The 26,419-nt window shown below is 49.4% G+C and overlaps 1 protein-coding gene across 6 annotated transcripts in view; it reads left to right on the forward strand.

Annotated features, from left to right (window-relative positions):
• The window catches only part of Tmco4 (transmembrane and coiled-coil domains 4), an 86,898-nt gene continuing 60,479 nt past the window's right edge, over positions 1–26,419 (forward strand). Inside the window, exons 1-8 of one of the 6 annotated variants that reach the window (XM_030253908.1) lie at positions 2–1,012; positions 4,933–5,047; positions 11,346–11,490; positions 12,857–12,975; positions 18,267–18,445; positions 19,513–19,746; positions 24,123–24,297; positions 25,749–25,776. In XM_030253908.1, coding sequence (XP_030109768.1) covers positions 19,733–19,746; positions 24,123–24,297; positions 25,749–25,776 — 217 coding nt within the window. In that variant the 5' untranslated portion in view covers positions 2–1,012; positions 4,933–5,047; positions 11,346–11,490; ... (1 more) ...; positions 18,267–18,445; positions 19,513–19,732. Of the gene's footprint in view, positions 1,013–4,932; positions 5,048–11,345; positions 11,491–12,856; positions 12,976–18,266; positions 18,446–19,512; positions 19,747–24,122; positions 24,298–25,748; positions 25,777–26,419 lie in introns of all 6 variants that reach the window. The other 5 variants (XR_001784218.2, XM_006539280.4, XM_017320451.2 and 2 more) reach the window with 5 other exon arrangements.

A 26,419-nucleotide genomic window follows, 5' to 3' on the forward strand; every position in this document is an offset into this window, starting at 1 on the left:
GTCATAAGGCTCCCTGCTGGAATGCCGCACGTCTCATCTGTCCGCTCGAGAACTTTTTCCATTTCCAACTCCAGCCTATCTTCTCCAGGGGAAAGAGCAACGACGTCAGAGGTCATGGTGACTCAGATTCCAGCCCTGACCAGGATGGCCACCTACTTCCTCACCTGTAGATTAGGTGTGATGAAATTTCACAGGTTGCCTGGGCAACCAAGAGCCGGCTCCCAAATGAGGAGAGCGGAGGATGAGGCATGGGAGACAACCCCCCCTTCCATTCTTGGGGTCTTTAAGTTCTAGTGTGGGATACCCAGATTATAAATTGGCAAACAGGAAAACAATCAACTTCAGTGTTAAATACTACGATTAAAATATGGGCCCGAAGGCCTGGTGTGCTAATCCATAACCTTGCTGGCACGTAGTAGGTGCTCAGCAAATACTTGTTCAAAGACTAGAGCTGAGTGGGTGGCTAGTCTAACAGGAATGGAACCCCAAAACGGAGGCCCGTGGGACGGAAGAGCCACGGGTGCAACGACTGGCGAGCATTAGAGAAAGTGAAAGAACGATCAGAAGGCGTGGGTGTTGCAAATTTCACCGAGCAGTGTGCACAGGAGGGGGAGGCACCTTCTGGGACAGGCTCTTTTCAAGTGTGGCGGCAAAATTTGGAAGCTTCCCCTTCAAGTGTCTGCTCGAACTCCCCTCATGCCAGCCCAGCCCCTGGTGAGCACTCTCTGCAGACCCCTCCTGTGCCCCGCGCTCTCGCTTCCTGGGGAGCGGGAGACACAGAAGTGCGGGTCCCGTCCCAAGGCCAGCACCCGGGCGATGGCTTTGGTGGCTTAGGTGGCGGTGCGCCCGGCCCAGCCCGGAAGGCCCGGGCCCTAGGGCTGCGCAGGCGGGACCGGCCCGGGCCGGTGTGGGGCGGCTGGGCCAGGGAGAGAACAGGCGGGGAGCGCCAGGGCGGGAGCTGCGGGGCTGCCAGAAGTTCTGCCGTCGTCCCATCCGTCGCTGCCGCCTCCAGGTAAGCCCGCGGGGAGCCCCGATCGTCCCCACGCCGCCTCCACTGCGCTTCCGAACCCGGAAGTGCTCTCGGGACTCCTGAGTAGCTGGAGGGGAAACTGATGCCAACGAGCATGCCAGCGGCCCCCGCCTGCCAGCACAGCCCAGGGCACCGGTCGCTGGGTTTGAAGGGAAGAAAGGACCTTGCTCAAGGTCACGCAGGGTCACTGGACGCCCCCTGCGTACTGGGAGCTCCAGGCACCCACTCCCACCCTCTGTGTCTCCAGACTCAGTTCCCCGAGGCCTGGGAAGCCCTAGAGTCCCGGAAAGGCCCGGCCCCTTCCTGCTGTGACGGGGGCGTGGCTTCTCGCCCCGCTGCGGGTTTTTACAGAGTAGGGGACATTTCACATTACAGGTTTTTACATCCGGGAAAACTGAGTCTGGGAACAATGGGATGATTTTGGCCAGGACCAGGCAGTCAGAGCAAAGAGGTTAACTAGGGTGAGCTGACTTCAGAGTTTGACCCAGTGTTAGGTTCAAAACTGGCCTCCATGATGTCCTTGTCCTTGCCAGGGGTGACCCAGAGTAGAAGCTGGGGCTGGCTAAATCTGCAGGTTTGATCCTGAGGCCACTGCTGCCTTCAAGTAGGAGGGAACACACCCCTGTAGGGCTTCCCAGGACGCCACTCACGGGGTATATTTATTGAGCACCTACTATGTGTCATCGTGTAGGCTCTGAAGACACAGTAGTGAAGACTCCTCAGGGTGAATCAGCTAGGCAGAAAGACAAGGCCACCAAAATCCCCAATTACCCAGTATGTTTGAGAAGTCAGGAAGGAACCCAGGGCCCCATCCTCCTAGTTAGAACCCTACCAAACCGCCTGAACCTCTGGGCATCACCGAAGATGCTGCTTCCAGCCTCAGTTTCCCACTCCCCTGGACTTAAAAGATGCCCTCAAGGAACTTGAGCCTGGCTCTGCCACTTCCTCTCTGTGTCACCTTGGGTGTCACCCTGAACCTTCATTTCCTTATAACACAAGAGGATCATGGATTATAATTCTTCCCAGTGCTGAAGATCGTGTCAGGATGCTTCATGAATTGGAAAGCACAGTACCCAAATCAAAAGTAAATTAAAGCCAGGCATGGCGATGGTGGCATAGACCTTTAATCCTGGTGCTTGGGATTTAATCTCAAACTGTGAGTTCGAGACTGACTTGGTCTACATAGTGAGTTCCAGGGGACAATGAGGGCTATGTAGAGAAACTGTCTTTAAATTAGATAGATAGATAGATAGATAGATAGATAGATAGATAGATAGATAGATAGATAGATAGATAGATAGATAGAGATAGAGATATATACACCTTTAATCCCAGCACTTGGGAGGCAGAGGCAGGCAGATCTCTGTGAGTTTGAGGCTAGCCTGGTCTAGAGTGAGTTCCAGGACAGATGGGGCTCAAAGAAACCCTGTTTTGAAAACAAAACACGGGGCTGGAGAGATGGCTCAGCGGTTAAGAACACTGGCTGTTCTTCTAGAGGACCTGGGTTCAATTCCCCCACATGGCAGCTCACAACTGGCTGTGATACCTGCCCCAGGGGATCTGACATCCCCCCCCCACATCCCCCCCCACAAATATACATGTAGTCAAATCACCAAAATACATAAAATTAAAAATAAATAAATAAAAATTTATTTGCTTGGGATGCTGAAGACAAAACTCAGGCTTTTTTTTTTTTTTTTACAAAAACCACTGAGCTATGCCTCAAACGAGCAGAGATGCCTGCCTTTTCTTTCTTTCTTTCTTTCTTTCTTTCTTTCTTTCTTTCTTTCTTTCTTTCTTTCTTTCTTTTCTTTCTTTCTTTCTTTCTTTCTTTCTTTCTTTCTTTCTTTTCTGAGACAGGGTTTCTCTGTGTAGCCCTGGCTGTCCTAGAACTCACTCTGTAGACCAGGCTGGCCTCAGAGATCCACTTGCCTCTGCCTTTCAAGTGCACAACCATTGCCTGCCTCAGAGATGCATTTCCTCACAGGTCTAGTGACTTGACAGCCTGTTCTCCTCAGTAGAGAAACCTTAGCCACACACAGAGCTGGGGTGGCCGACTTCCAGGTGAGGAGGCTGAGGCTCCCTCCAGGGCTGGAAACATAACACCCACCTCACACCCAGCATTTCCTGTTTGTTTTCCTCCAGACTCTCACAGGCTCAGACAGTCAGGGTGTATTCCTCAGCTTCCTGAAAGGCCCCCAGCAAGCTGTGACCTCTCGGGAACACCTTGACTTCTTTTACAAAACACCAGTCTGCAAGCTTGACACGGGACTGAAGGAACATTTCAGGGTGACAGAACTCTTGGAGCCTTTGTAGGCCCAGGCTCTAGCGTGGCTAGGGACACAACTGACTGGTTTAGCTTGCTGCTTCTCAGCCTGAACTTGGACTGGGAAGGCCAGACCCAACCCAAGCCTGGGCTTGGTGGATGTGGGACCTGAAGGTGGTCTGTACATTAGATTGTTGATAGTCCTCTTGTACTCCTTCAGTGGTTTTTCAGACTCATGTAGCCCAGGCTGGCCTTGAACTCACTATGTAGCCAATGATGACCACCTAGGTTTTCTGATCCTTCAGCCTCCACCTCCTGGGATAAGACAGATGGAAAAGGGGGGTGCGGGTGGGGACACAGAGCTTCATGCATGCTGGTCAAACACTCTCCCAGCAGAGATCCTGGGCTCTGAAATACTGCATTTCAGCGTAGACTCCTGGTACAGAGGAGTAGACAGCCAGAGAATGTGTTATGGAAGGCAGAATTGAGTCTTTTCCATTTGACCTTCTGTGCTGACAGCTGGATCTATGCCAGGGTTCTATTCTCTGCCTAAAACCTGGCTTGGCTTCCTGTTTGGGTCAAGAGCAAAATTCTGGGTTGTGGACTCTAAGGTCCTTCACCCATGTCTGCTGTAGCCTACCGAGCACCGCAGAGTGCTTGGTCAACAGTTCTCTGCCTCACCTCCTCCCTACCCCTCTTCCTGATAAATATCTCACTCATCAGATTTTTTTTAGCCCAGCCCAGCTCTGCATTCCAAATGTCCCAGCCACACGAGTCATGGGACCTGTGTCAGAGGTTAAGCCCAACTGGAAACGATCTCAGATTGCCAGCCCACGTGTGCCTGCCCGAGACTTCTAGAATAGAATCAGAGGCTGCTCGCTAGATGTAATTTCAGTAATGAAAGCTACCTGCAGAAAGAACCTCTTGGGAAAACTGGGGGTCTCTGTTGTATATAAAACCCATTGCCCTTCACAAAGATATACTGGAATCATTTCTCAATTGTAGAGAGAGGTATCCATCATCCATCCATCCATCTATCCATCCATCTATCCATCCATCCATCCATCCATCCATCCATCCATCCATCCATCCATCCATCCATCCATTATCATCCATCCATCATCCATCCATCCATCCATCCATCCATCCATCCATCCATCCATTTGCTCAGCTGCATCTCTGCCAGATGCTATCACAGGGTACCTCAAACAACATGACCAGAATGCCACTTTCTCGTCAGACATCATCTGGAGCAGACACATCAAGACAGAAGAGTTAGCTAGGACTGGGGTGATAGTACTAGTGTGAACCTAGAGCTCTCGTGAGGACGTGGGGACCTGGGGTGGAGCGACAGGGACACACTAGTGCTCTGGACTTCAGCTACTCTCTCTCTCTCTCTCTCTCTCTCTCTCTCTCTCTCTCTCTCTCTCTCTCTCTCTTGCTCCTGGTCAAGGAGGCAGACACACAAGGTTATTACATTGGAAGGGATAGAACTCAGACTATGGCTTCAGAGGCAAAGGCCCTGCATTAGCTCTACAAACGGAGGAAGGCTCGTGACAGCTGAGTCCACTTAGTAAAACATCAGAAGAAAATGTACTCGGGGTTCCATTTTATTTACTTTTTTAAATTTTTTCAGTGCCGGGAGCCCGTGCATGTGCTAGACAAACCACCCTGTCACTGAGCTTGGAATCTGAAGTCACACTGGCCTAGGGTAGGACTACAGCATGCCAGTGATGTGACCTTCACTTTTGGTAAGTGTTGGCTTCCTCAGGTCAAGTGGGGACCAGGACAGTGCCTTCCTCCCAAGGCTGCTGTGAAGCAGAATGGGGGTGGGGTTGAGGGTTGTGGCAGTCTGCCCCAGCGAACCTCAGAAGATGTTGTTAGCAACATGGTTTGTTATGTAGAAAGAGCCCCTCTTGCATGTGAGGACTGCATAAGTTAGGGCTGGAGGCAGAGTGACTTAAATAGGGAGTTAGTTGTCACCCCCACTCCATCCCAACCCCTACCGCCATGGTTATTTGGGGGGGGGTAACATCCCATCGGAGGGACAGAGAGCACAAAGGCCATGCTCCCACAGTGCCTGGGGGACTTGGGAACGGAGTAGAGGGGTACAGAGTGACTGCCTTGAAATGGTGCTGTCTTCATGGTGTCTGATGAATGGCAGAAATTCACAAGGGGCTGGTGAAGAGCCTCCTCTGTGACCCCTGTGGAAATGTGGGTGGCTTGTGGCAGGGCCTCAGCAGGAGGGAAGAGAGCAGTGGCAAACGTGGACATAGACCACACAGAGCAGGTCCCGCACCCATCCTCCCTTCTGTCCACCCCCCAGACTGCTGGCTGGAGGGGTGGAGGGTGGTACCTCTCCTTCCGGGCTCAGCATCTTCTCCTTCTGGTGTTTAAGGAGGTTGTCCCAGGCTCTCTGGGTTCTTCTGTGGTGGAAGCGTTGCTATGGAGATCTAACATTTCTCGTTCATCTCTAGCTTTCAGTTAGACTTTGAGGCAGGGGCAGTGAGTGAATATTATGTGATGGGTGGGGCAAGCAGGGGAAGCTAGCATCCTTGCTTCCAGAAGCATCTAATGATTGTCTGTCTGTCTCTATGTCTGTATGTGTGTGTGTGAGACCTAGACAGACAGACAGACAGACAGACAGAGAGACACACACACATGCACACACACACACACAGAGAGAGCTTTCAACTATACTCTAATAATTGAAGCATCTTTTTCAAATTTATTTATTTTTATTTTGTTTGCATTGGCATTTTGCCTGCATGTATGCCCACGAGAGGGTGTCAGATCTTGGTATTACAACTATAAGCTGCCATGTGGGTGCTGGGATTTGAACTTGGGTCCTTATGGAAGAGCAGTCAGTGCTCTTAACCACTGAACCATCTCTCCAGCCCCTCAGTCATACTCTTAAAGGTTTGAAGAACCCACTGCAGTTCAGTGTTGGGAGGGACTTTTGGGATAAATGTTTATTCTTGGTCCTGCACTCCAAGTTCCCAGCCCTCCCTAGATGCTGTAACCATCTCTCTGTTGATTACCTGAGAGAACCATCTAAAAATTTACTCATGATCAGAATAAGTTGAGAAACACCTCCTTCTGTGCACAGAAACACACAGACACACACACACATGCACACACAGATCCACAGACAGACACACACATTCTTATTATGTTGAACATTGATTTTCACAGACTGCTTCAGGGGATCGAGAGAGCTGAAGCTAGAAAAACAAAGTTCCTTCTTGTACGGGGCCTTATCCAGGTCTGGGCCGTGCAGAGTCTGATCCAGGCCTGGGCCATGCAGTGTTCTCATGACTTAAAACATGCTATTGATCATGCTTAATGTCCTTTTCCATGCTGGCTTTGGGATTTTTTTTTTCTTCTTAGGAGAAATCCCACTGCCTTGTGTTTGGTGCCAGTCAACAAACGCCCACTCGGAGCTCTCAAGGCCCAGGGCTGCTATTTGTAGAATGCCTGGCTCTCAGTCCCACGAGTGACAAAAAGCCACTTGAGCAGCATTCTCCTTAGTGATAGCTAATGTGCTTGGTTGGCTTCAAGTCACAATCACTGAGGATCAGAGTGAGGTCTTTCCAGAACCATCCCTGTCTGTCACGAGTTTGGACACACAGCCTCTCTGTGGGTGTGGTGGCTCTCAGGTTGTAAAAATTGTTACCCTGGCAGATGGCATTCGTCTAGATCAAACATGGACCTTGTTTGGAGTCCCTGGATGTCTTTGCAGTACCTAGAAAAGGACAGGATCACCAGGAGGCTCTAGGAAACAGTGGCTACTCCCTCCATCATGACCTCCTGCCCCTGGGGCTGCTGGGAAACGCAGAACACAGAGGTGCTGGCACCAACAGCAAGTTTTCCTTGCCACAGGAATCCAAGGCTTCCTGGCATCAATGTGTCCTCACACGCACTTTAGAACCTCAGTTTAACTTTGGGGTGGGGGTTGATTTTGATCCACAGCAAGGGGTGGAGAGACCTGGGGGACCAGAGTACACAGCTCCGGTGGTGCCACCTCCCCTACCCCACAGGTGCCACCGTCCTCCTTAGATGGAAGGGAGGGGGACAGCTTCATGATCACATAACCCCAAGCTGGATCCACAGGCTCCTTCACCCGTACACTGTGGATGGCTAAAGATCCCCTCTCTCTGTGTAACTGGCCTATCCACTTTATGACTGACAGGACCTGTTGGTCAAACAGTGGATCATTTCGGTGACCCGGGCTTTAGTTGGTTGGACCACATGGAGCCAGAGTTCTAAGCCCAAATACTCCCTTCCAAGGAGAAAGTAACAGGACTGTTATTTGAATTTGTCTTTTTCTGGCCCAGGGAGATGGATCAGCAGGTACAAGTGCCTACTGCTAAGCCTGAGGTCCTGAGTTTGATTCTGGGGATCTTCCATAGTAGGAGAGAAACATTACCCACCAGTTGTCCTCTGGCTTACACACACACACGCACGCGCACAAACACACACACACAGAGTGTGATTTTTAAATTGATTGGTCTCTTTCCATTATAATAATCAATGAGCTCATTACAATATGCTAGAAAATTAAAAGCCAGTAACCTCTAGTTCCTTAGCCAAGAGACAAGGCTCATCAACATTTCAGTGAAGTCCGTTCAGATCTTTTTACTCTGTAAACATTTTGTAATACATAACTAGAGGGCTGGAGAGACGCCTTGGCAGCTAAGAGCACTGGCCGCTCTTCCAGAGGACCCAAGCTTGGCTCCCGGCATCCACATCAGGTGGCTTACAGCTGTCTGTAAATCCAGCTCTCGGGGGTCTGGTGTCTCTGGATTTCTCAGGCACCTGCACCTCTGTCACATATGCAGACATGTCCCACACACATAAAAAATAAAAGTACTTTAAGAAGTAACTCAAATTATATATATATACATATACATATACATATACATATATATACATACATATATGTATATATATATACACACACATATATGTGTGTGCGTGTGTGTGTATGTATGTGTGTGTATACATGTACATATACATATATGGTAATATGCTGGTTAGCCACCTCTCTAGGGGGAAAATTGCAATATGCACATTTGCCATTTTCTGTGGTGTAAATATCCCCACCGCCAGTCCCAGGCTGACAGCAGCACTGAACACAGTAGCAATGAGAGCTGATGTTCACAGGCCAGCACATCTGGACCAGCACAAGCCAGCTCCATCCTCCCGTCTGCTAGTCACGATAATCTAATGAGGGAAAAGGGGTCATTTTGCTCAAAGATTCAAGTTCCAGTCAGGATCACTTGGCCCTGCTGCCTGGAACCTGTGGCCACAGTAGCCAAGAAGCAGAGAGATCAGAAGTGGCAGACCCAATAGACCCCAATGACATCATCACTTCCTCCCACTGGGCTCCACCTCTCAAAGGTGGAGCCATCACCCCACCCCCACACATTGTAACAGGCTGAACTCCAAGCCCTCTCTGCCGGGAACTTCGAGGGGTGTTTTATAAACTGCAGCAATATTGTAAACTTTAAATGTCTATTTTTCTGATCTTAAAATTGGTATTTACTCATACTGATAATTCACGAGACACAAACAGAAAAGGAAAATACTAAAATCACCCTGAGTCCAGCTTCTCTCCGCCCGGAGTGGGCCATGGTCACGTGCCACGTGGTCACGTGTCCCAGGAGTTCCCCGCCCAAGTGGAGACAGACACACGCAGCACCTTCTGGAGAGTTCAAAGGGATTTTATGACAGAAAACAGGTTAAGTTAACTCTCATCTCTGACAGTTCACCTTGCAGAGGTGATTTTGGAAAATGTCTTCCTTGTCAAGATTTTTCTCTCTGCATGGTTTCCCCACAGGTTTCATTTCAATTCAAATTCTCTCACTTTTAGGAACTCTTGCGCAGCAATGAAGTATTTAAAATTTCGGTTAGCTTTTAAAGAAGCAAAAGTAATCTTCCTGGTTGGGTGTGTGTGCTGGCTAGTTTTATGTCGGCTTGGCATAAGTTGAAGTCATCTGAGAGGAATTGAGAAAATGCCTCCGTAAGATCAGGCTGTAGGCAAGCCTGTAGGGCATTTTCTTAATTAGTGATGGATGTGGGAGGGCCCAGCCCATTGTGAGTGGTGCCATCCCTGGGCTGGTGGTCCTGGGATGTATGTAAAAGCAGGCTGAGCAAGCCATGGGGAGCAAGCCAGCAAGCAGCATCCCTCCATGGCCTCTGCATCAGCTCCTGCCTCCAGGTTCCTACCCTGCTCGAGTCTCTGCCCTACCCGCTTTCCTTGATGAACTGTGATATGGAATGATGAGTGAAATTAACCCTTCCTTCTCCAAGCTGCTTTTGGTCATGGTGTTACATACACCACAGCAATAGAAACACTGACTTAAGACAAAGATTAGTACCAAGAGTCGGACGTCGCTGTGACAGATCTGACCGTGTTTTGGGGAGGATTGTGGCAGCACTTTGGGACCTTTGGGCTAGAAAAGCCATCAAGCATCCTTATCTAAGTGAGCTGTTCTCCAGGATCTTGGAAGATAAGTGTATTGGGAGATGTACAGCCTGGCGTCTGAAGTTACAGGCGGAAGTATGAGAGTCCCTTAAAGACTTGATCAAGACCATTACGTATTTTGAAGTAAAAACCTGTGGTTCTGGTCATCTGGGGCTGAAGAATTGACTGTGAGTAACCACTAAAGTGAAACCTTTGCTTTGCTGGGACAATTGATGCTGGTCAGCTGAAGCTGGGAAATTGGCAGTGATTAAGAAGAAACCAACAGCAGTGAGGTGACATCTTCTGGGAAGTGTTTCCTGAGACTCAGCACAGATGCACCAGAGGTGGCCAAGGTCACACCTCATGCTGCAGCTGGACTTGGCCATGTGTAAATGTCTCCCAGGTGATACTGGTTTTAAAGGCACAAAGGGGTCATGGCGAGCAGCTGAGGCTCTGCTCTGGAAAGGCCACTGGTGCAGGTGCAGCCTCAGCAGCCCTTGAAGGCCCGGGGCTGAAGGGGTCATGGAGAGGATTAAGGCTTTGACACCAGAAGAGCCCAGGAGAGGCTACTGGTGAAAGTATAGCCCAGTTGAAGAACAAGATCCTGGCATTTTGGAGATGCTAGTACCATAGCACACAATAATTTTTAAGTAAGGGAAAAAGAAAAAAAAAACCACAAAGACAAAGTTCACACTGCCTGCTGTCAAGACTTCTAACACTACATTAAGACACAAAAGACAGACAAACAGAGCATCAGATAAAGCAGGGCCACAAGACACCTAGACATACAGACAGCTGATTTCCACAGAGGTGCAAAGGCTAATGGCCAAGCATCGTAAGCAGTCAGGAGACCAGGGAGGCAGAGGCAGGTGGATTGCTGTGAATTTGGGTCCAGCCTGGTCTATGTAGTGAATTCCAAGCCAGTCAGCTTCTATCTTTTAAAAAAAGACCTCAAGTTTGAGGGCAGAGTAAGCAATTTAGTGGACTCTGCCTTGTGTGTGAGAGTGTGTGTGTGTGTGTGTGTGTGTGTGTGTGTGTGTGTGTGTGTGGTGTGTGTGGGTGGTGGTGGTGGTGGTGATGGTATGTGTGTGACATAAGTGTGTAAGGAGTTCTTGCCTCGCACGTGTGAACCAATGTTGCTAACAAATGGACAGAAACTGGAGTTCAAATTGTTTGAAGTTTGGGGGCAGCCTGGGTTGGGACATCCCTGAGTAGTGATGTCATACACTTAGACCCACCTTCCCTTTCCATCTGGTGCCCCGTTGGGATGTGAGAAGTTTCCCGTCTAGACCTAGCTCCTTAACTGGTTCACCCGTAAGTATTTTCTGAGTAGTGGCTCTGCCAGATCCAGCAAACTGAGTGCAATACAGAGAGAGAACTCCTGCCTGTGGAGCCAAGGCTAGCCCAGGGCCCAGGTATCATCACAGCCCAAAGCACAAGGACACCTGTGAGCTGGACTGAGCTCTGCCTGGCACTCGGTGACCACTAAGTGGGGGCTGGCTGCTGCTCTGCTGGGACAGGCTCCTGAGTGAGTGAAGGGGCATAGCTCAGGCTGACTGCCCCTTCTTCCCCTGCTCCAGGTTCCACACCCTCTGGACCCATGGCTGGTTTTTCTGGTTTAGTCTGTAGAGCAATTTGCATATTTCCTTGAAGAACTCTCTGAAGCTTTACAGCCTGTCCTTGGACTCACAGAGAGGGACGCCCACGTTGGTTCTCCAGAATTGGGTAAGGACCACTGGGGTTTCCTTTGCTGCAAATCCTTGGCATTGTCTGTCTGTCTCTATCTACAGTCCCCATGAGGGGAGCCATTGTCTCTCTCTGTCATGGCATGGTCACCTCTACGTCCCCACCAGACAGCCTGGTGTCTGCTAGCCAGCAAGCACCAATACAAGCGTCTTAAATCACTAGCTGGTTAGTTTGTGGTGGGATGGATACTTATGGCTGACTTGAGACCTAAGAAAAGACCTTTATGTGTCTCTACATCCTCCTAATGGAATTCTTTTGACTGTTATTTCAAAATCATGTCCACTATAAAGCAAGCTACAGAACTAACACGGGGAGGTCCCATATCTCCTCATCCGGGGTAGCCACTGCCTTTGAACATGAGAAAAGCCTTCCCTGGACCTCTGGGCCCAGTCACCATGACAACGCCCACCCAGAGTCTCATCAATTGAGCCATCCTCCATGCCCAGCCATTAACAGAACTTTGGCTACCCTGGACATCTCCTTGAGTTTTCAAAACCCTAGTCTTTCTTCTGCCTTAGGGTCTGCCACATACTGTCCCCTCTGCCAAGAACATACCCCTTCCAGCCCACCTACCCCTCTGTATCCTCTGCCCAGGACACACCCCTCCAACCCACCCACCCCTATGTTACTCGCTCAGGTTGGTTCTTCAGGTCCCATCCTGATCCTTCTCTCTCTCTCTTTTTTTTAACTCCAGTTTTGTTTTAGTAACCTTCCATCTCTCATGTTTCCCTGTACAGTGTTTATCCAGCCCTCTAGTTGCCGTATACTTTCTTGTCTATTTCTCTCTCTCCCTCTCTCTCTCCCTCTCTCTCTCTCTCTCTCTCTCTCTCTCTCTCTCTCTCTCTCTCTCTCTCTCCTTTGTGGGAGAAGCCCTCCCCACATCCATCCCCTCCCCCCATCCATCCACACAGGTCTCCTGTATCCCTTCCCCTCCTAACCACCCACGCCTTGTGGGATTGCACTGTTCCCCACCTATCCTTTTCAAATGTTTTCCAACTTTAGTGCAGCATTAATGGGTGTAGCTCTGAGTATGAGTCTTGATTCCTCCCCATTCATTTCTTTTTTAAGATTTAATTTTTTTTTTTATTTTATACATGTACATGAAATGTATGTATATGTACCGTGTGTGCAGGTGCCCACAAAGGCCACAAGAGGGCGCTAGATATCCTGGGCTGGAGTTACAGGTGCTGAGGATGGAATTTGCGTCCTAGACAAGAGCCCCAAGTGTTCACTGATCCGAGTCAACCATCCCGCCAGCCCCCTCCCCTTCTCACGGCCCTGACCTTGACCAAGTTACTTGACAGTTGTGTCACTGAGTGTCTGTATGTTGTCTGTATCCCCGCAGAATGAAAGCCCCTTCATTCTTCAGTGTTTGATGCATGCCGTAGTCTAAGCCAGTGGAAGCTCGGGGCGTAAGCAAGGACTCCACCTGCCCTGAGACTTACATTCCTTGTGTGCACACAGGTAAGCCAGTCTGCAGAAACACACTCTGTAGTAAAAAACATTAAAACAAACAAACAAACAAACAAAAAAACGACACAGAGGTCCTGCCTGCCTTAGATCATTTATGTTCCAGGATGAAAGACACACAGCCTTATGTCTTAGGCAGCCCAATAGCTGAGCAGCTGCCTACCCTCCATGTTGTTAGAATCTATGTCGATAACCCCAAGTTATCACTATTTACTGTGTTCCACCTGGGCTGCTCCTAACCCAACCGGGCAGCCCTCTGGGCCATATTCTCTTGGTCCTTAGCCCATGGCGACTCTCCTTCTCTCTCCTGCTTGCTCTTTTTCTATTCCATGGTGGCTTTTCTCCTCTTCCTCTTTCCTCTCTCCTTCCCTCTCAGTCTCCTCCCTCTCATTACCGGTCCCCACTCTCGAACCTCCAGCCCCACCTTTCCTCTCCACTGTCCAATCACAGGCTCTGGTATTTATTGACCAGTTAAAATGGGGAGAAGGGTCACAGGACATCACCTAAGTACCTGATGGACTGCTCAAGGGGACAACCCCTCTAGAGGAAGCAGAATCAACATCAAAATACAAACAACATCAGGCCAACCCACTACAACACTCTTTTATTTATAAGTAAGCATTATTAAGGTAGAGCGGGGTGCTGGCTGAGAGGAGCTAAGATGCTTTCAGGTGGTCACTGAAGGCTTCCCAGAGGAGGTGACATTCAGGCTGAAGCCAGATGTGATGTCAGGGGAAGGGAGTTCCAGGCAGGGGGCGGGGCCTGGGCAGAGGCTCAGAGAAGAGCAGCAGGCAAATGTGAGAGCAGAGAGGCAGCCAGCATGGTGAGGGAGTGAGGGACAAGACAGGCACCAGGCCACAAGATAAGGTTCTGCAGCAGAAGCAATGGGGGTAGTGGGTAGGGGAGAGCATGGAAGCCAGTGGTTCTCAACCTGTGGGTCGCGACCCCCTGGAGGCATATATCAAATAATTTACATTATGATTCATAACAGTAGCACAAGTACAGCTATGAAGTAGCAACGAAATAATTTTATGGTTGGGGGGGGGTTGTCACCATAACATGAAGAATTGTATTAAAGGGTCTCAGCATTGGGAAGGTTGAGAACCACTAATGGCAGCCATTGTTGGGAAGCTTTTAAACAGGAGAGTGACAGGTTGGGTCCTGGTCCTGATGCAAAGGTCAGGAGTCCAGTATGTAGAGAATGCTTTGCACAGCAGGGCACTGCGGCGATTGAGCCAGTGTGTTCAGCCTGAGCTCGGCTTTCCCTGTGCCTAGCGCACTCCTCCCCAGCGGTTAGGAGCCAGCAGGCACATGCTTGTCTGCTCCCAGGCTTGCCTTTTCTTCAAACAGAGAACTTAATAGGCTCCCCAGATACCAGCTTAGTACAGTGCCATCTTGGGCTAGCCCTGGATAGTAGGTGTAATTATCACTGCCTGCAAATGGCACACAGTAGAGACTGCTGACCCTGCTGACTGTGTGGACCTCTTACCCCACCCCCATGCTGACAGCGGATCCTCAGGACCAGGCCGACCTGCTTGCAGTCTCCAGCCCAGGGTCCTGGAGCAGCCACTGGAGGCCAGTCTTACTGGGTGACTTCGGTTGAGGTCTTCACCTCTCTGGGCTTCAGTTTCTCCATCTGAAACAAGGGAAGGTGGATTCATAATGGTAGAGGAGAGGAGAGAAGAAGAGGTTTAAAATCAAAAGTCCAAGTCAGGCCTATTCGCTCATTTATCTTGTGACATTGGGGAAGGACCTTGGCCTCCCTGTGCCCACGCCTCAGCTCTAAGAAGGAATCCTCCTGCCTCACTCCCTACTTAACTGTATGCGGTACTTGTGAGAATAAAATAGATTACAAAGTGCCTTGCCAACCATGATTCACTGTTTAAAAATAGAAACATTACAAAGACCAGAGACTAATCAGTATCCAATTTACCCTAAATAAAGTTGATATTTAAGTATATCCATTTTAAAAAGTTGGTTGCTTTTAATAATTTGCAAACATTGGTTGTGGACATATGAGAGATAGTTTGTAAAAAAAAATACATACATATATATATATATATATATATATATATATATATATATATATATATATATATATAAACAAACTTAGGGGCTAAGGACTGTGGGATTAGCTGTTAGACTCAGAAGTTCTTAGACTCGTGGCCATTATTTAAAACAGTCAATGGCCCAGAGCTTAGCCTGGGTTCTCTCAGTCTGCCATTGTTGGCTGTGTGACCCAGGCCCAGTGGCTCCCCTCTGAGGCTGATTGCAGATGTGCAAACTGTGTATTCTAGCCCTTCTTGTAACCTGGAGACAGAATTATAGTCCTGGCACCCAGGGACAGACAGTTTTTCAAGACAAGGTCTGTGTATCCCAAGATGGCTTTCAGCTATCTCGCCTGAAGTGACTTTAAACTTGGGCTTCTCCTGCCTCTTCCTCCTGAGGGCTATGGTTTCAGGTGCATCCCCCCACACCTGGTTTGTGTAGTCTTGGGGATGGATCCAGGGTCAGGTGCATGCAGGGCGGGCGCTCAGCTATATTCCCAGCCCAGTATTAGATTTTCTTGTTTATTATACCCATACTCTGTACTGAGCACCAGCGAAACAGTTCTTTGCTGAGTGCCCTAAGCATTCTTTTTGTGTTGTTTTGAGTCAGAGTCTCATTGTATAGCTCCAGCTAGCCTAGACCAGGCTGGCCTTAAACCCATGAGATCTGCCTCCCTCTGCCTCCCAAGTGCTGTGACTAGAGAGGCACATGCCATCATGATTATCAGCATTCATTCCTTTAACAAGCCATATATAGCGTGAGCCCCAAGTCCAGCTTGGATCACACATGGGCTCTGTTGGTGACTGTGGAGTGGCTTTCCTGGGCAGCTGCATAGTCATTTGTCAGTGACGAACATCAAAGTATGGCAAGGCTGAACTATCTGGGTTTCCTTCCTTCCTTCCTTCCTTCCTTCCTTCCTTCCTTCCTTCCTTCCTTCCTTTTCTTCCTTCCTTCCTCTTCTTCCTCCTCTTCCTCCTCTTCCTCCTCCTCCGCCTTCTTTGTTTTTTGTTTGTTTCTTGAGACATGATTTCTCTGTTGGCTGGCCTGGAACTCTCCCTATAGACCAGGCTGGCCTGGAATTCGCAGAGATCCAACCGCCTCTGCCTCCTGAGTGCTGGGATTAAAGGTGTGTACCACCACACCCAGCCACCGGTCTCCTTTTTATCAGGTGGAGGGGGCTGGACGTCCATCAGGGTCTGAGCCTATGTTCTTATCCCAGACACAGACGTCTGGGGCACATCATTCCCTGAATCCCTTCTTCTGCTCCTTGCTTAGATGCCTGGCTGGGCTTGGCTTGCCTTGTTTCTTTCCCCTGCTTTTCTATGCCTCCCCTCTCCCCAAAGAACCAGGGAGAACTTCTGTCTCCACCATCCTGCCTTCACTCATGCATGTGTGGTACACACCAGGTGCACAGATCTGAGGTATACACCCCGTGATTGTTGATCATATTCACACACATGTAACCACCACCCAGGTCAAGATAGGGAACATTTCCATCATCCAGAAGCCTTTGCAGTCCTTTGGAGACACGGTTTCTCCTTCTGCCCTTTTCTTCTTCCTTCTTCTGCTGTTTACTGTTTTGCCTATGTGCCTATGTCCTATGCATGGGACCCAGTGTATGCATGGCCTCCTGTGTATGCATGGCCTCCTATATATGCAGGGACTCCTGTGTATGCACAGGACCCAGTGCATGCATGAACTCCTGTGTTTGCATGGGCTCTTGTGTATACACAGGACCCATTGTATGCATGGCCTCCTGTGTATGCATGGCCTCCTGTGTATGCATGGGACCCAGTGTATGCAGGGACTCCTGTGTATACATAGGACCCATTGTATGCATGGCCTCCTGTGTATGCATGGCCTCCTGTGTATGCATGGGACCCAGTGTATGCATGGCCTCCTGTGTATGCATGGCCTCCTATATATGCAGGGACTCCTGTGTATGCACAGGACCCAGTGCATGCATGAACTCCTGTGTTTGCATGGGCTCTTGTGTATACACAGGACCCATTGTATGCATGGCCTCCTGTGTATGCATGGCCTCCTGTGTATGCATGGCCTCCTGTGTATGCAGGGACTCCTGTGTATGCATGGGACCCAGTGTATGCATGGCCTCCTGTGTATGCACAGGACCCTGTGTATGACTCTCGGCTGGTTCTGTGTAGTTTGTGGCCTGTGTCTGTTATTATGGTTCTCTCCAGGGCTCATTCTTTTTCATTGCTGTGTAGTGGTCAGTCGATGGTCATGGAACTTAGTCTACACCCTCTGCTGTGGGTGGTCATTTGGTCTCTTTCCATTTGGGGACCATGGTGACACCTTGGTGTCCACGTGGGGACTGGTGCTAGAACTACTCCCTAGACACTCAAGTGTGACAATGCTCAAGTGCCCTTGTCTAAAACAGCATAGTAGTCACACGTAAGCTACATAGCACATCTAAGGGGGACTTTGAGTCTCCTCTAAATAGCCTATGTGTGTAGTTGTTACTCTGTACACGGTTGGAGGATAATGACTCTGTGTGTATATATATATTCATCCCAGTACACAACCAGCTATTCTGTGTGTATGTGGTAGGTATGTGCACACACACACACACACACACACACACACACACACACACACACACACACACACAATGTATTCTTGTGACTGTACATGTAAATGCTTATGTGTGGACCTCAGGTATTTTCCTTAATCCCTCTCAACCTTGTTCTTTGAGACAATGTCTCTCTCAGTGAACCTGGACCTCAGCAGCTTAGAGTTAGGATGACTGGCCAATGACCTCCAGGTACCTACCTATCTTTGCCCCTACACTGCTCAGGCTGGCCTTGAACTCACAGAGATCTGCCTGCCGTCTCCCAAACACTGGTATTAAAGACGTGCGCTCCCCCACCCCTAGTCTGTGTGTGAATAGAGCTGACCATAGTGGCCTGGCTTGTAATCCCAGCATTGGACGCAGAGATAGAACGCATGAATTCAAGGTCACCTTCAGCTATGTAGCAGCTTTGAGGTCAGCCTGGGCTACATGAGACCGTCTCAAAACAAGGTATGAATAGGAAATCCTCATTTTAGTGACACTCATGTGTTAGTCTTTGCTGGCTGGGAGCTTCCTCCCTCAGCTGTCCTAGTGCTGGGATTACAGGCACAGCCTCTACAGTTAGTTTATAAGAGATGACTTCTGTGTCTTCTAGGAACCTCCACCGTCCCCTGGAAGCCTCTCACTAGCATCTCTCTTGCAGGGGCTGGGAATGGCCACATGGAACAGGCCACACCCAAGGCAGCCTGTGGCACCAGAGCCAGCTGCAGAAGACGATTCCCAGCAGCCCCTGGGCCGGGAGCTCTCGGAGGCCAATCGCTTCGCCTATGCCGCCCTGTGTGGCTTCTCGTTGTCACAGCTGTTTCCAGAACCTGAACAAAGGTGAGCTTTTCTGTCTCTCAAAGGGGGAAGGCCAGGCCCCTTTCAGGGAGGTGACTCCCAACAACCAGTCAGCTCCACAGACCCACAGATAACCCCAAGCCTGGGACCCATCCTTGCCTCTTGAATCTCAGCCTCATAGGAGGATGAAGTGCCCCTTGTTCCGTTATCTCTCATGTATGCTTTTCTCAAGCATCTTCTGCGCTCCTACCGGATGCCAGGTGTGATTTCAGTTCAAGGAAGGCATTGTGTATGTGACAAATGAAACAGACCCCATGCCCCTCTCCAGTAGGTCACTGTCCATAGAGGACAAGAAATCTATTCATTCATAAAACATGTGTTTATTGGGCACTTACCATGTACTGTGCATAGTGTCAGCCATATTGATGAAATGAAAAAGTGTGATCTCTCTGAATGCTTCATTCCGGGAGACATCCCTTCCCCCCACCCCCCACAAAAGATGTGACAGTGGCGAGCAGAGGTGTGGGACATCGTGGGGACAAAGGAATGTTAAGTGCCTGTATGTATTTAATGTCTGTCACTGATGCTATTTACCAGGTGCGGGCTTAAATCACACATTGGCGACAGTTTAGTTAGGTGGTTAGGAGCCTGGGCTTCAGTCCGCAAGGATCGGGGTGGGGCAGGGATGGGGTACTCAAAAAAAAACGTGTCATGGGGGGAGAGCACAGCAGGGTCCATCTTTGTCAGTAGAGTGGTGTGAATATGGGAACCTTCTTGCTGTGAGGATGAGACAGAACAGTAACTTAGGAACCCTAAAGTCTGAGGAAGGAAAGAGAGCCCAGAGGGGAGAGATGTTGCAGAGAAAGCAGTAACAGTGTGCCATTTCCCCAAACACTACGTGACTCTTGAATGTACCACCTGCCAGGCTGAGGTTGCCTCTGAAAGGGCTTCCCCAACCTGCCCTCACCCCATGGGGCAATTGGGCATCTTCCCCACTGATCTTCATAGGCCACATGGCTACTTTCCCCAGTCCCCAGTAGAATGCTTCCCAGACCTGCCACCCCTGCACCTGAGCTCCTCGGAAGGCAGATACCACCTTTGAATTCCAGGACCTTCCCAAAGTTCAGTGAGCCCTGGCTTTCAATGAAGTCCCTGAGAAAATGGCAGCAACTCTTGGCTCTGGGAGCAACGGAGCCTTCCATGACTTCACGCTCAGCTCTCGTCACATCCTGACTCTGATACTTTCCAGTCTCCTGTGACTTTGAGAGGTTGACTTAAGCTGCGCGAGGACCAGCAGTCTGGCTCTGCATCTCTAGGATAAACAGCACAATGCCCAGCACACAGTAGGTGCTCAATACCTGGTAATGGGTGTTTACAAACTCTACCATTGGCCTCCATCTAGCAGTGAGAAACATCTTGGATAGTCTGTCCCCAGGTGTCTCAGTCACTTCCCTGTTGCTGTGATAACATGACCAAGGCAGCTTATAAAAGAAAGTGTTTAATTATAGTTTCAGTCTCAGAGGGTTAGCATTCTCAATTGCAACGCAGAGACAGGATGGCAAGAACAGCTGGGAGCCCACATCTCAGAGCTGCGTTCAGGAGGCAGAGAGCACACAGGGGCTGTCAGGAGGCTCTGAGACCTCACCGTCCACCCCCAACAGCACACCTCCTCCATCAAGGCCATGCCCCCTAATCCTTCCCCAGACGCCACCAACCGGGGACCAAGTATTCAGATAGATGCCCAAGGGACATCTCATTCAAACCACCTCACCAGGCAAGCCCCTATCCATCTCCCAGAGAGGTCAGTGCAACACTTTCTCTGTCCCTAACTTGTACCTAGCCTGGGAAGTCACCATCTTTCTGAAAGCTCCCCTAAACAGATAAGCTGGGTACCCCACTACCACCTCATAAGCTGAGTGCATCCTGAGAAGGACCTGATGAGCCCGACCGCTGTTCTGACACTGCTAGGAGGATACCAGGGATGTGATTTCTGTCCCATGTCCTGCGGTATTCTCCTCGGGCTCCCTGGTTCCTCACCTCAGTTTCCTGTGCTGTGTGCCAGTCACTACCCATCTGAATTTTAAGGCAGAACACATTTAAAAAAACAAAACAAACAAAACAAAAAAAACCTCTGTCTTTTTAACTCCCAGATAGACTGCTGTTGGTTTCCATTATCTTTGCAGAACAGTTGGTGGCCATTTTTGTCCTCATGGGACATCAAAGCTAGTGTCTGGACTATTTATTTCTCATCTGTCCTGTGAGCATCCTGGAGGCTGCTCCTCACAATGGATTTGATTTATTCAAATGTCGAGCTGGGGCCATGGGATGACGTGCTGCAGTAGGGTGCCAGGAGGCTCAGTCCCAGCATGGCAAAAAGAAAGAAATGAATGAATAAAAGAAAGACAGATAAAAATAAAACCAACGAAGCAATGTAGTGCCAGATGCAGTAGCTCTAGGCCCAGACCTCTATCTGCTGCACACTTAACAATTTTTAATGTCAGCTCTCAGGAGGCTGAGGCAGGAAAATCACAAGTTCAAGACCAACTTAGACTATATTCTGAGACCCCTTGTCTCAAAAAAAAAAAAAAGTCAAAACTGGTTGGGTAGACAAAGTTCAGCACAAACTCCTTCTGTCAAGGCTCAGGTATTTTTGATTTTCAGGCTGTGGTCTGTGTCAGTTACTTAACTTCTCTGTTGTAGCCCCACGGTGGCTACAACAAGAGCATGGCTATGTGTCAATAAAACTTTATTCATAAAAGCAAGCTAGGGGCCAGGTTCCTGAAGGCTATCTTTTGTGATCCTTGAGGGGAGGAACTTTGGAGGAAGCATGAGGAAGCCAAGATTCCAAGGAAGCCTTGACCCGTTCTCCTTTGGGATGCTGGAGAGCTTGAACCCCAGAAACCAGGGTGTCCTACTTATAAGGATAATCAGGGTATCCTGCTTATAAGGATGATCTTAGTGGGTGACAAGCACATGATGACCCTGGGTGGCACAGTTGCTAGAGAGGAAATGGCTCCACAATGGGTAAGCATGGCACCTGGGGGTGCAAGACAAATGTGTGAGTCTAGAGGTACAACTTAACATGTATGAATGTAGGTTGTCATATCCAGGGAGCAGGGGTTGATCTAAGACCTCCCTGACCTCATGGGACTGTAGTAAGAATTCAACAATCTGTGTATAGAAAGACCTCACACAGGTGGACTTAGCTGTATGAGCATCACTGCCTTTGCTGTTGTTGACTTATTTCATTTTTGACGGTGCTAGAGATGGAAGCTGAGGCCTTGCACACACCCACATGCACAGATTTTCACTAGATCCTTTTGTGCTGTTTAAACTGTCAACTTGACACAACCTAGAGCCACCTAAGAAGAGTCTCAATGAGGAACTATCTAGATCACATTGACTTGTGGGCATATCTGTGGAGGACTGACTCCATGGTTGATATAGGAAGACCCAGCCCACTGTGGGCAGCACCATTCCCTCAACAGGAGATCCTGGATAGCAAAGAGAGCTCCATTATATAGCTGAGAACAAGGAAACAAGCAAGGATCTGTGGACTTGTTCCACCTCTGACTAAGAGTGTAGATCTGGTGGTGTAAGTTCCTGTCTTGACCTCCCTGAGCTGATGAGCTGTAACCTGGTGAATTGTAAGCCAATGAAACCTTCTTTCCCTAGGCTGCTTTTTGTCAGGGTGTTTCCTCACAGCCATCGAAGTGAACAGAGAGCAACCATTAGGGAAATATGTCAGTAGATAGTGCCTCCCATGAGCCATCCTTTGCCCAGGACAGATAGTAACATTGTTAATCTTTCCAACAACCCTAAGAAGTAGGTTTCATCACTATCACAACTATGTCACATATTCAAAATCAGACACAGAGAGGTGGAGTAACCGATCCCAGGACCACACAGCAGGTGGCAGTGCTGGTGGCTGTGCTCTTTAACCCTGTGCTCATAGGACAAGCTAGTTCTTTAGGTCTAAGACTTCCCCAACATCCGGCAGGCTAGACTACTCTGTTGGCCCTGAGCCATCCCTGTGTACTCACTGATTGCTGTCTGTTCACCCTCTTAATCATTCCTGAAACCATCCCCGTCCACACCCACCTGCAACCTTGGCTCAGTCCCCGGGATGACCCACTGGGAAGTGAATATCTATCTATCTATCACAGGCCATCTCAGGAGATAACATTTACTGCAGGCCTGCAGATGCCATACACTGCTCCTGTCATTTTATCTTTTTATATAACTCTTGGGGTGGGTCCCGATGTCACCTACATTTTATAGCCTTAGAAAATAAGAGAGGTGAATTGGGAACTTCGAAGATTCCCCAGGACAGTTGTCACCGTGGCCAGACTCTCACCCTTTCCTCCATTGTCTCCCTCAGTTACCTGTCAATAGTTACCACATCAACTAGCACCGAGCACTGTCAGCATGCTGTGTTCTGCCTTATAAAGCTGCTCTCTTAAACCCATTTTACAGAGGCACAGACAATGAGGACAAACTACTTTCCCAAGTTGCTGTGGCACTCTGTTCTCCTTATAGGGATGAAGGAGGGGCTGTCAGCTCAGCCCTGCGCTGTCTATAACCTTTGTGGCTCGCCCCAGCTACACAGGACCACATTCCCAAGATGTCACCTGACTCCCCAAGATAGCTGGCATAGAGTCACCACTTGAAGCCACCGGGGCACCTCATTTTCAGAACTTTCCCCCAGGGTCAATGGCAGTGTCAGCTTAGGTGTCCCTCAGGATGTTGACAAACAGCTCAGCTGCCCTCCACCCTCTGCCCGGCTCTGTTCCCTCCTTCCCATCTGTAAGTTCTGGTTCCCAGGGAAGTCCCAATGATCTCTACTTCAGACTAGCTTCTGGTGACAGCATCGCCCAGATCTAGACCATAGCTCCCACCCCACCATGCAATACCCTGGTCTTACGGGCCTCTCTGCTCCTCAGAAGCTGTAAGGAATGGGATGGGATGGGTGGGCTGTGCTGTGTAAGGGTCTGGGCTCCTCAGGTTCTTTCACCACGAGGAAGCTCTAAATATCGCCAGGAGTCCAACCTGGTCTAGCCAGTTTCCCTGTGGGGAGCCGGCTGGAACCAGTAGGCTTCAACCTTTTCCGTTTCTCTGCTTCCTAATGAATTCTCCCGTTCCCCATGCCCCATCAACCCTCGCCAAAAACTCAGCCCTGTGCCCAAGGGCAGCCTACATCAAAAGCCAGCATTGACTCTGCCACGGTCCCCAAGATACAGTGCACTTCCCTCTCAGATCACAGGGCTCCTGCCTCTCCACAGTGGCCCCATTGTCCCCTTGGCAGCACACCTGCTGAAGTTAGGATCCCACCTTTACAGTGGACACCATACCAGAAATGAGCCCTTGGTGACATCCAGGCGCTTCTCGACTCCCCAGGGTTGCTGCCCAACTCTGCAGGTGGAACTGGGGCTGCTTAAGCCCCTCCCTCTGTCCTCACACATCTCTGTTCCCTGGTCCCCAGCATGGCTCCAGGTCACATAGGCAGCAGCTGCTGGCTACCTTCTCCTCTGTGGTTCTTGGTAAAAAGTCTTGATGGGGACTGAAGGTAGGAGCTGTGTCACCTAGGATTCTGTTTGGGCCACCTCTGTATTTCCTGGACTCTAGTCACAGGTTGACATATGTGACCCCATCCATCCACCATTGGCATTTCCAGGCCACGTTCCCCAGAAGGTCTGGATCTAACTATATCTCTTTCTAGCTCCTTCTGCACAGAATTTGTGACGGGCCTGGTGAAATGGCTGCATCTGTCTGAAAGTGTCCTCCCAACCATAATGGCCTTTGCCAGTGGCCTGGGAGGCGAAGGAGCCGACATCTTTGCTCAGACTTTATTGCAGGACCCCATTCTGAGAGACAACCCATCAGCAGTCAGTCAGGTACGTCAGCCCCTGTGTGGCCATTCATAACCATCTACAACTCCAGTTCCACTTACAGCGCCCTCTTCTGGGCTCCATGGGTACTGCACACAAGTAGTGCACAGACAGATGTCTGCAGATGCATCCAAAACACCCATACCCATACAATAAAAATAAATGTTAAGAGAATATTCCAGCCTCCCCCTCCCAACTGGAAGTGTTGAAGGGACTTCTGGTTGTAAGCACTTTGGACATTGGTTATTCAGTTTATGTCACCTACTGCAGGAGGTTGTTTGAGAATCAATCATGTTAACGTCTATAAATGCGCTCTCTGTGCATTAATGAGTAGTAAAGGAAGTTACCATAATGAATCAGGCTCTGCTATAATCATCCCCAGAATATATGGTGATGGAGTGTTGGGCTATGCAGCCACCTCAGCCCCCAGGACTGACTTGGAAGGGAAGTGACTTAGTCTCTGTCCCCAGCAGCCCACAGCTGGAATACTTAACGTACACATAATCTTTAAGGCATCTTTAGATGGGACATGAGTTCTACACACAAAACTGGTATTTGTTTCCTGTGTGTCTTACACCCATAGTCTGAAGGTAATTTTATATGATGTTTACCCCTTTCTGCATGGAACCACAGTTCAGTGTATGGAATTTTTTCACTTGAAATAATTTTGGAAATGGAAGTAGGATGCTGGAGGGACAGCTCAGCCATTAAGAGCGCGTACTGCTCTTGGAACTCCAGTTGTGGGGATGCAGCGCCCTCTTCTGGCCTTCTCAGGTTCCTGCATGCATATGGTGCACATAAACTTACAAGTGTTCATATGCATGCACACGAATAAATCTTTAAATATATATGTATAGCTTATATACACACATGTATGGATATATACATATACATGTGTACATACACATATATAGTTTTACATATACATCATTCACACATATCTATGTATCTATGTATCTATCTAATTGGGATTTTTAAATTAGGCATGTTTAATCTGTAGAATCACCCTTACTTTATATTGAGGAAACTGAGGCACAGAGAGATTTTCTTGCTCAAGGTCACCCAGCTAATAAGTAGCCAAAGCCAGGATTTGAACCTTGGTGGTCTGACCTCAGAGCCTGCATTCTATCAAGTTATGGTGACCTTTTTTCTGAAGCAGCAGCTTTGCTGTGTGCCCTTGAACATGTCGCTCACCCTCTCTGAGTGCAGTTTCAGTAGGCAGAGCTTGTGGCACCAACTTCTGATAGCCACGTGCACAGGCAGGATGTAGGGCCTTTCCCTCCTCACCGCGGCCTGCATATTCACCCACGTGCCCAGTTGGCACCTGGCTTGCCACTGTACTGTAGGGTGGAGGGCTTTTGCCATCTCCACTTGGTAGGAGTTAATACTTAGCTGTCCCATGAGCTGGGTGGTGGCGTGTCAGCACCTCACCGATTTCTGTCTCCTTTTTCCCACAGGACCTCCTGAGCTTCTCACTCAAGAATGGTGAGTGGATTTGCTGCCTTTGTGGTGTGGTCCACACGCAGTGAGGCTGGGGACCCTGCCACACCTATGTCTCGCCCAATGTCTTTGATGAGCACCATGTGATATTGACCCGGCTTGTTTGATTTCTGCCCCCTCACCCTCAAATCTGTCCCCTCCTCACCACCCAGCATCCTTGAGCTTAGCAGTGTCATGGCCTCCGAGGTAACAGCTGGGGTTTCCTCCTTGCTGGCACTCCAGCCAGTTCTCTGCTGTCCTCTGAGATCTCAATGACGTTTCCAGAGGCCTGTGTGGCCACCCTTGTCTCCCTGCCTCACACCCAGCAAGGGATTCCAGCCCCTCCAGTGTGGCCCGAGGCCCTGGGGGAGGGGCTGCTCATCCTCTTTCCTACCTCCTCATTCAATAGAGTCAAGCCCCAGGTGTGGCGGCTTCTCCCAGCTGTGGCTCCTTGTAGCTTCTTGGGTGTCCCCCTCCACTTTTGCATTTGATCCCTAGGCTGGACACTATAACTTTCTGTCCTTGGTCCATCTGCTTGCTCTGTCCCTACCTCATTCCATTCAGCCCTCACTTGCCGGGTGTGTTGGTGTGCCGAACAAAATGCCGCAAAGATGGAGGGTTTATTTTAGCTCACAATTTGAGGGCATAG

The sequence above is a fragment of the Mus musculus genome, chromosome 4 (assembly GCF_000001635.26).
Source record: "Mus musculus strain C57BL/6J chromosome 4, GRCm38.p6 C57BL/6J".
Classification (NCBI taxonomy): Eukaryota; Metazoa; Chordata; class Mammalia; order Rodentia; family Muridae; genus Mus; species Mus musculus.